The following is a 10,717-nucleotide window of genomic DNA, read 5'->3' as shown; positions in this document are numbered from 1 at the left end:
TTTAGAAAGGGCACATTTTTTAGGGTTCCAGACTTCCTCACTTACTCTCTCTATGTGTGTGTGTGTGTGTTTGGGTCATGAGTGGAATGTCAAAATCAGGTCTGTTATCTAATCCAAATCCAGCTGTGTCAAAGGGTCAACACACAAAATTAAAATACATAAATGCTTGAATGTGGACACAAGAATATATATATAAAAAATGAGGTTAGAATTCTCACATGAAGGCTGTGCAGAGGTTACATTAAAAATACTTTGCTCACCGTCTTCTGTTCGGAGGGCCTCACATCATTCCAGTGCTGATACATTGAAACTCGAGGCTCTATAGTCACACAACATGGTTTCAGATAAGCTCTACAGAATTCCGACATTGAGCCAGTCCGCTACAGTCTCACAATTGTGTAAATCACAAACGGACCGATTCCTCTATCTGTCCTCCCCCAAAATATTTGCAACCAAATCCGAGCACTTTCTCACCCAAGTCCACCTTTGCAACATAGAAATGACAAAACAACACTCTTCGCTGCTAATTTCATGCTGTATAAGAGAAACCTTACACCCAGGGTGCCACAAGCAAACAAAACCTGTCCAGTATGTGAATTCATTGCAATGCAAAACAGATTTCCAAATGCTTCAGCATCACTTTAGACCCTACTTTCAATTACAATGTCACAAGCACTTAGAGCTGACGGCCCTTTAGAGGAGGAGAGTGGAACCTATGGTGAAGTTCCAGACAGCCTTAAAAGACCATTAGGGACTTTAAATATAAAATACACACACACACACACACACACACACTCACACACATACAATCCCATACACACACACCAAAATCCACTTTTTGAGACTTTCTAAATTTACAGCCAACGAAAATAAATGCTAGCCACATCAGCCAGTATAAATATAGGTTCTGGATATTGTCAGAATTAGTTGGGGGAATGCCCTCTGAATATATTTGCAGGAGGAGAGGAGAGGAGAGGGAATGCAGTGCATGAAAACAAGAAAAGAAAAAAAGAAGGATGGGAGAGGAGAGGAAAGGGGATAGGAGAAGGGAAAATGCAGAATAAAAGGAGTGGGGGGGGGGGGCAGGGGGGTAGTGGAGCCCGCCCTCCTGGTCACGGGTTGGTCAGGGAAACCCAACTCCAGTGCATGGATTGGTCGGTTCTACTCTGGACGGGGGGAAACAGTCTCTCCTCACAGACACAATAAAGTTTAGAGCTGGACGCTCGCAGGGCAGTCGCTGAAGAACCCACACCACTGTGCGGAGTCACTGCGCTACGCTGCCTGCGCTTCTCCAAACGGACTGCGTAACGGGGACACAACGCAACCAGGACTGCAGGACTTATTCAGGTGCATGTTTTTGCAGCACCCTTTAACAGACATGACGCGCTGCTCACTGCTCACAGATGATTCCCTGCGATTCTATGGATGTTTTTAATCGATTGAAGTGCTCTGAGTGGGATATTAACCACAGTCTCTAAAAGCGCACGGACTCCACGCGCTCCCCTCTGGTTGGAGTACACTACAAAGACGCGCTGCGGTTACCCGGGTGACCTGACCTATCTTTGTGTTTGAGGAAATATAAACTGTGAGGCCAGGCGACTTGAGCGTCGCGTTGACCATGGCCGGGATGACTGTGTCGCTCACGGGGGCTGCTGCCTTCCTCCTGCTGGCCGGCTCCCTCTGCCTGGTGCGGGCTTTCAGCGACGAGGTGGAGGAGATGACCTGCGACCCTATCCGGATCAGCATGTGCCAGGGTCTCGGGTACAACGTCACCAAGATGCCCAATTTAGTCGGCAACGTGCTACAGTCGGACGCGGAGCTCCAGCTGACCACGTTCACGCCGCTCATACAGTACGGCTGCTCCAATCAACTCAAGGTACACATATACTGGACTGATGTGGCAGCCACACATGGCACAATCAGTGCTGTTAAAATAGACTATTGGGTAGAACAGACACAACACACAGGAGAGGAAGAAAACACACGCATGCATTGGATTCACACATGCACACATTTAGAAACAGTGATCCTGGTCTGAAAAAGGCACAGCCTTGGTCTGGGCGCTATATTTGTGGGTGGATGGGGGTGTGAGGCATTACTCATGATGTGTGTGTGGACCTAAACCACGCAGTCACATGATTGAGGGTAAAAGCAAATCCCCACTGTTTGCATCATTACATTTTTAAGTACAGGAAAGTTTAAATAAGAGAGAGAGTGCACACGAGGACAGTGACTTGTCAGGACCACTTGTCCTCATGTGGACCAAAGACTTTAACTCTGGTTAAAGTTAGGATAAAGATGTGAATTAGAGTTAGGATAAGGTAGATTTTCAACGAGACTAAGGATAAGCAAAGAAGGTGAAAGTTAACTCGGTGATAGAAAACAACACAAAAACACAATCAAACGATGCCATATAAAATAGAGTACTGTTGGAAAGTAGATGTTGAAATGTCCAAAGGAGTTTTGGAGATATTGCTGCACTAATACTAATAGTTTTCCCAAGTTCAGTCCTGGTACAAGGCACCAGAAGCACTCATAAGCCAATAATGAATGTATAGTAAATAACAGTAAACCACTAACAACTATTGAAAACTTTTTTCACAAGTTTTGACACATTACAAAGTAGTAGGATAAGCACAGGTGAGGCTCTGCTCAGTTAAGTGTCCCCACCGTGACAATGAGCCGTCACGCAGCCAAATGAAATTCACCCGTCATTCATTGGAACACGCAAAAAGCCTTGCTTTTACGCCTGCTGCCACGAGCCGTCCTTCCTGTTGTGCCAGGCTGACATGCAAATTTCAATGAAAATGCCCCCTCTGTCTGTTGACATTCTGAGTTCATGCTCCACACAGCAACAGCTGAGTGTTTTGGTGCCATGTAGCGTAGTCTGCTCGTCAACAATAGTGGCCTCAGTGTCCCAAAAACAAACGCAGCTTGTTTGTTCCATGCATCATGTTAAAAAAAAAATCTTAGATTTTACTGTATACTATTAACATACTGCAATAACTCAAATGTACACCACTTATGGGGATACCAGCAGTGGATGAATAGACTTATGCTTCCGCCTTTTTTTTATTTAACTTTCCAAGATGTTCTTACACTCACATAATCACACACACATGTAAACACTGTCAACACATAATCCACTGTCCTGTTTGTCCCCGTCATTACAACGTTACGGTTAATCACTGATGTGTACAGGTGCTTCCAAACAGCGAAAACTAATTTGATACGCCAAGTTGATACAGTGCTTAGGGGACATTTGACAACTGCAGTGGAAAACCAAAGCGTCCCACTCCAGCTGTAAAATGTCTTGTAAGATTAACCCCCCTCACACGAATGCACAGGCACACACACACACACACATGCTAAAGAGGGAGGAAAGGGAAACCATATCCCCTAACATTTGCTCTAATGGGAGGCCTCCTGACCAGTAACCAGAGCAGCTTTTAGCAGTGAAGTGACAGCGCTCATGTTACCAACGGTCTGGGAAAACACCCAGAATGTGTTGCATTACAGTCACGGGTAGAGACGGCACAACTTACTGCAAGAAATACCAGAAATTGTTTTGCATGCAACTCAATATCTTCTGCTTTTATAAACTCATGTGAATTTAGGAGCAGACTCATAAAAAACACACGCAAACATATAGTCCTTTACATAGCAACATGGTTGATTTGTAAGGTTTGCTCGTTCAGTTTCATCAAATCACATCACAGCTTTAATAAATACAGGTTAGTCTACGAACAAAGATCCTCTTTTGTGGCGAGAAACTCGATACTGATTTCAGATCAGCCGGTCTGCTCCATTTGAAATCTTTGCTACTGCCAGCACAGCACGCAGTAAAGAACTGTACTTATAATAGTCTACTTTTAACTTATCGTTATAATTGTCATAGTTGAGTTTTTACATGATACTTAAGCAGGTATGTTCCCATGGAAACATGAGATGTATAATGTTTCTGTGTGCATCGATTTCCCTAACCACGAAACCATTATAGGAGTCATGTTTTATTTGGGCTCTGTTCAGGGGCCGATTACAAGCTCAAGATCAAAGCTACACATTCAAAATATTTTATTGGAATTAGTGCCCAATATTTATTCTTTATGTCAGGAATACGTGTGTATGTGATATACCTGTTGGTTGCAGAGCAAACTGTAATTTGTGCTTGTTTATTATCACAAGCCTGGCACACATTGCAACCTTTTGTAACCCCTGCCAACGTACCTATACCCACACATTTCTAACCACCTCAAGTGGTCAGATGACAGTTCACTATCTTTGTAACCCTGACTTGGATATCTATTTCAAAACCACTGCCACGGGACAGAGAAAACCCAGCCCTGGCAGGAGGAGGGGGTTGTACACCCTCAGTGTTAAGTCCACAGATTGACTTTAAAGTCATAAAGTTGTATGTGTAACCTGGGAGCAGGTTTGTCTTGGACTCTTAAGTTTTGGACAAAGCAGAGCAGGATTCGGAGGGTTTTAAGTGGTAGTACAGAGTGTATCCATCGGGTACTAAAGTAACTGCTTCCACTTGTTTACCTCCTGCTTCACAGTTCGAAGAAACAGTGTAACGGACACTGGAAAAACTAACTTTTATCTTTGTGTTTTTTTCTGTTTTCAGTTCTTCCTTTGCTCCGTCTATGTGCCCATGTGCACTGATAAGGTGCCTATCCCCATTGGCCCATGTGGTAGCATGTGTCAATCTGTCAAGAGGAAATGCCTCCCAGTTCTGCAGGAGTTTGGCTTCATATGGCCTGAGGTAAGTCACACCAGCACAGGAACATCCTGCATCCAAGACATATTTGAACATTACATACCAATGTTGTATGAGTTAAACTCCATTGCCAGCTTGATATTATGTCATTCCAATCCAAATGCCAACGATCACAGAATACCACAGAAGTGCACAGGAGTGGTGCAGTGGCTTGCATTGTTGTCTCACAGCAAGAAGGTCACTGGTTCAGATCCCTGGTTCAGAAGCTTTCTTTCTGTGTGGAGCTTTCATGTTCTCCCCGTGTGTGCGTGTGGGCTTTCTCCAGGGCCTCCAGCTTCCTGTCACAGTCCAAAAACATACAGATTAGGGATCGGGTTAAATGGGCAATCCAAATTGTGCATGAATGAGTTAGAGTTAGGGTTAGTTGTCATTAAGGAATGAAAAACAGGAAAACTGGTGAACGACTTTGAAAGATTTTTGAGAACAAAATCATCATTTACCGGTGAGTGTAAAATGGCAAAATTGGCCTTATTAACCAGCTAATTGATTTATTAGTTAGTGACCAAAGACAGATAGATTTACAGAAACTGCTTCAATCGGTATCCATCATAGACGGCTAAATGATTAAATGCCTTTTACCGTCACATTGTCTACAGGTGCTCAACTGCAGCCTGTTCCCACCTCAAAACGACCACAACCACATGTGTATGGAGGGCCCTGGAGACGAGGACTCGCCCTACCAGCCGGTCCGCCCTCCGTCCTACCAGGAGGAGTGCCAGGCCCTGGGATCTGCCCCTGACCAGTACACGTGGCTGAAACAGACCGAAAGCTGCACTCTCCAGTGCGGCTACGACAGCGGACTCTACCGACGAGGGGCCAAAGTCTTCACGGACGCGTGGATGGCGGTGTGGGCCGTGCTGTGCTTCCTGTCGACCACTCTGACGGTCTTGACCTTTCTGTTGGATTCACAGCGTTTCTCCTACCCTGAAAGACCGATCATCTTCCTGTCCATGTGCTGTAATCTGTACAGTGTTGCGTACCTGGTAAGTAGGAGATTGTTCAGTCACACTGGAATAAAACCGTTACAAATACATAAAGCTTCTAATCGACAAAACACAAAATCAAGATATGCTCAGATAAGAAGCGTTCATAAGAGTATTCACAACTAGAAAAATTGTGGTCAAAATGTTTTATATTTAGTGATATTACATACATTACATATTACATTTATTGTTATATATTTTACTTTGTAGGTACGCCTGACTCTGGGGAGGGAGCGAGTTTCCTGTGACCTGGATGCCACCGCTGTACCGATACTAGTACAGGAAGGGTTGAAGAGCACCGGCTGTGCCATAGTCTTCCTTCTGCTTTATTTCTTTGGCATGGCATCCTCACTTTGGTTAGTAAACTTTTATATACATATATATTACATCAGTTTGAAATCCTCTTTCCCCAGTTGTATTATTGTCATCAGCTTCTATTAATAAACCCTGGCGGAATAATTGGAACTTGTTGAAAGTTAGATCCTGTTTTCTTAAAAGCCCAACTATCCTGTCTCATAACCGCCGTCATAGATGGATTAATTTCCTCATTCAAAGGCCCTCAGTTGCAGTGGAAACACAGTGTTGTGTCAGCATTTCTTTTTCTTCCTTTTTCCTGTTTTTCTTCACGCTTCTGCTTTAAAATGCAATAAGCTAGAAAATCTCAAGGACGCCGTTATGCAACTCAATGACTATGTGGTGTCGTGATGAGCTTATTACAACAGAGGACTGCAGATGTTTGCCTGGCTGGATACAAAAGTTAAAGTTTTCAGATGCATTGGCAGTAAACAGCATCTTGTATGGAGGAAAATCGATGCCTGTTGTGTTCAACCACAACGACTCCGTTTCTAATCCCCCTCTCTTGCTCTCTCTCTCTTCTAGGTGGGTGATCCTGACACTCACCTGGTTCTTGGCCGCTGGACTGAAGTGGGGCCATGAGGCTATTGAGATGCACAGCTCCTACTTCCACATAGCAGCCTGGGCTATCCCAGCAGTTAAAACCATTGTTATCCTAATAATGAGACTAGTGGATGCAGATGACCTAACAGGACTCTGCTATGTTGGCAACCTGCAGCAGGAGGCACTCACAGGCTTTGTGGTGGCTCCACTGGCTTCATACCTTCTCATTGGTAATTACAATAGATTTTGTAATGTATATCTGTGTGGTATCTTTCTTCTTCAGTGCTCACACACTATATATTACCTTGTTTAACCGTTTTCTTTTCCGTCCTTCACTTCAGGCACACTGTTCATTTGTGCCGGCCTGGTGGCTCTATTCAAGATCCGCTCAAACCTGCAGAAGGACGGCGCCAAGACGGACAAGCTGGAGCGGTTAATGGTGAAAATCGGCGTGTTTTCCGTTCTCTACACTGTCCCAGCGTCCACCGTCATTGGCTGTTACCTCTACCAGCTGTCCAACTGGGGAGAGTTTAAAGCCAACACCAGGGATTCATATGTCGCATCAGAGATGCTTCGAATCTTCATGTCACTGCTCGTGGGAATCACGTCAGGCATGTGGATCTGGTCGGCAAAAACCCTGCATACCTGGCAGCGCTGCTCTGCCCGGCTGATCCGGGACAGCAGGGCAAGCCGAGCGGGTAAGCGGGTCCCAGGGGAGGGCTGGATCAAACCAGGGAAAGGGAATGAAACGGTGGTGTGAGAAGGAAAGAGAGAACCGGACAGGAATGGACTTTTACCTGCTTCTCTCTCACTTTAATTAATGTTTCCAAGAGGAAACAAGAACAGAGGGACTTTGATAATGTGATACAGGAGTGCAGCAGGAGATTTCTCAAGAAAAGCCACTGGATGTGACGACATCAGAAAAGATTGCGAGAGTCCAAAAGCATGCCTCACCCTCACTGGCAGACTCTGGAGTTAAGGAGAAAAGTGGACTGAGTCACTCAATCTGCAACAGCAGCCTCTCTCTCTGCCTCAGAGACACTCCAATTGCCCAGAGATAAAGAAAAGTGAAGGAGAAAGAGAGACGGACAAGGCAGAAGAGAAGCATCAATATGCAGACCAGACACATCAATAAGCTTTGGAGCACCACGTCTACCTCCGTCTCTCTTTCCTCCAGAGCCCACAGCAGAAGAGAGTGAAGCTGCTGGATACAGTCAACCCTGAGGCCTTTGTGTGTTTATTGGGTCTTATGAATTTTTAAATGTTACACTGGAGGGGTCTCGGTGCAGATCTTACACAGATATAGACTGAAGTTTCCCAGAAGTGTCTGACACCCTTGAGAGCCCCGTGCCAAAAATCAAAATGGACAAAATGTGATGAAAATCTGAAATATTCTCTCCGTCTGCATCGGACTTACATTTGAACAACATTTTGTTCATTATTGTACATTATGAAACGACAGGTATTGTGTCTCAGAATGTTTTATTTTTTTTAGGGGGGGGAACCAGCTCTAAGCTGTAATAATGCACTAAAAATATATACAATATGTGAATTGTCTGTACTTGGTCTTAAGTGCATTACCTGGGCCGGCAGGGGTGGGACATAATACAATTATGACAAAGTCTGTATCATATGCACAGAGCCATTAATGTGGACATTTTTGGTCCATTCCTATAAATCAAAAAGACGTGTAGTTTATTGTTCAATTTGTTAAAAACACATTCTAAAATCATGTCAGCTGGGATTGGCACCAGCAGCGATCCTCATGTGGAGGACAAAGCTGACAGATAGAGAAAAACAATCTGTGGTTTATTCTGCCTTTCCTATGTCGTTTAAGTCTGGTAGATATGAAGTCAAACCACAATGAATCTTGGGAATACCCCCACTTGTGCCTTTTTTTTAATGCGTCTGGGAAATGTAGGCCCGTGTTACCGCAGCAGTCTGTGAGAAGCTCGGCTAGCGTTTGCCGCTGAATGACCGACGAAATCCAGGAAATTCAATTATTCTCAGCGCTCTCTTTCCAAAGATCAGGCCCTAGGGCAGGTTAAAGAATGACAGGTTATTAGACAATCACTTACCAAAAGACACATTTTTAAACTTATGCAGGGACACACAGGAATCAAATCCCCCTGAATCTCACCACCTTAGATATGAACACTATCAACAAAAAATGAGCGACTACCTGTATATTCTTTTTTCCTGATCACCTTAGTAACTTCACCACAGAAGCAAATTGAAGTTGGCAGCGTCTTTAGACGAGTGTAGCTCTGCTTACATACTTGTGTGTGTGTGTGACTGTTGCTCTCCCTGGCCCACTACATGCCTGTTTCTCTTTAACCTCGTCTGCTTGCATCATGGCTCATTTCCCAGACGATCATGTCATCCATGTAAAGGATTACCGTTTGTTTTATTTTAGAATCTCGTGGATGGTCGGAGATGACGTTCTGATTCGCTTTATCTCGCACCACATTTTTAAGATAAAGGGCCTTTTCCACCTTTTTTAATTTCAGTTCTTTTGTAATCTTGCTGACTTTTTTTTTTTTTATGTCTTACCGCGCTGCATTTGCCAAATTCTGCATCTGCTCCTGTGCACTGTATATTTGCCTGACAATCTAATAAGCAAAGCTCTTGTATTTCAGTGATCCTTTGAATGTATACTGTGTGGGATTGTGTGTCAAATTTTGCCTACATCTGAGTAAACAAAGTTGGTTCTGAGCAATTTTAATGTATGAGGGATTTAATTAGTTGGATCTTTGCATTCGTGCGTCTCATATGAAACCAGTTAGTGCCTCGAACAGCCTGCCATAGGTATTTTTGAAGTGAAATCTTTAGAATGGGGCAGAAAATGTTTGTTTTCTTCTACTCAATATGCAACCTCATGGCATTTAAATATGCTTTCAGTGGTAAAACCTCATATCGTGAAAAATCAGTCTTTCCCGAGCCAGCATACCATGGCACACTTATGTTTCCAAAGTCAAACAAACATGACAGAGTCAAAATGAATTCAATTATCCTGTGAAGACCTCCCTCTGAGCTAATGCAGTTTTCCCCACTCACATGATCACACTGAGCTTCAGGTGACATTTCCATACAATCACTATTTAGTTGTGACTTCAATTAAATAAAAGTGTGCGCGCCACTGCCTATGACGAAGGAGAACCACTGGTAACATGGATTTTTAAGAAAGCACAGCGAAGAAAATTGGCGTTGAGTCATTTCACCGACAGCGATCGCAGCCTTTAAGGTCCAGGCTGTTAATTTTTGTAGATAAGTCATTGTGTTGATGAAGTAAACGTGTTCAAAAAAGTAATTGTTAATTTATCCTTGTACAAAATGACAAAACATTTTTAAAACTTGTTATTTAAAAGAAAAACTTTTGTATCAGAAGATGAATAAAAGCTTTTTGTTTCCAATTCATGCGTGTGTGTGCATGTTATGTGAGGGAATGACTCCCAGACAAAAGGTTGTTGACAACGACGTTTAGGGCTGAATCTAACGATTATTGACCTCCGCCAAGGAGGTACACACTAAGAAATCAAAGTAAGAGACTGTACCTTTTGCTGTCGCTCAAGTTATACCCTATCAGGGTACAAGCACTGTACCTTTCTCAGTGTGTACAGGTACATTTTTGTCACTAGGGGAAGAAATGTTTCTTTAGAGTTACAAACAAGCAGGTACAAATTTTAAAGGTACAGTGCTTGTACCCTGATAGGGTACAGCTGGAGCAACAAAGCATTTGTACCTTTTTAGGTACAGTCTCGTACTTTGATGTGTGTATATGTTTTCACCGGAGTTTGTTTGTCCGTCTGTCTGTCTGTCTCTCTGTCGATTAGCAACATAACTCGAAAAGTCAAGGACGGATTTGGATGAAATTTTCAGAAACTGTTCGCAATAGGACCAGGAACATGTGATTAAATTTTTCTTTGGGGGGGGGGGGGGTGGTCGTCGAGCTGCATTGCCAGTGGTCTGCGCTCTCCGAGTGCTTTTCTAGTTTTCATTATGAATTAATCTGTCGATTTGTTTCCCGATTAGTTGAGTATACGTTAGATCCATAAAA

The 10,717-nt window shown here is 43.5% G+C and overlaps 1 protein-coding gene across 1 annotated transcript; it reads left to right on the top strand.

The window, feature by feature from the left end:
* Nucleotides 1-1,255: 1,255 nt before the first annotated feature.
* fzd4 (frizzled class receptor 4) lies at nucleotides 1,256-9,989 on the top strand. The gene is made up of 6 exons (XM_083887194.1): nucleotides 1,256-1,876; nucleotides 4,628-4,765; nucleotides 5,377-5,763; nucleotides 5,974-6,119; nucleotides 6,643-6,890; nucleotides 7,002-9,989. Exons 1-6 carry the CDS (start codon nucleotides 1,619-1,621, stop codon nucleotides 7,418-7,420), a joined length of 1,596 nt encoding a protein of 531 aa, XP_083743320.1. The 5' UTR covers nucleotides 1,256-1,618; the 3' UTR covers nucleotides 7,421-9,989.
* Nucleotides 9,990-10,717: the final 728 nt, after the last annotated feature.

Source organism: Microchirus variegatus (assembly GCF_963457635.1).
Source record: "Microchirus variegatus genome assembly, chromosome: 3".
In the NCBI taxonomy this organism is placed as follows: domain Eukaryota; kingdom Metazoa; phylum Chordata; class Actinopteri; order Pleuronectiformes; family Soleidae; genus Microchirus; species Microchirus variegatus.
The sequence above is the reverse complement of the archived record's forward strand: the minus strand, read 5'-3'. Positions and strand labels throughout refer to the sequence as shown.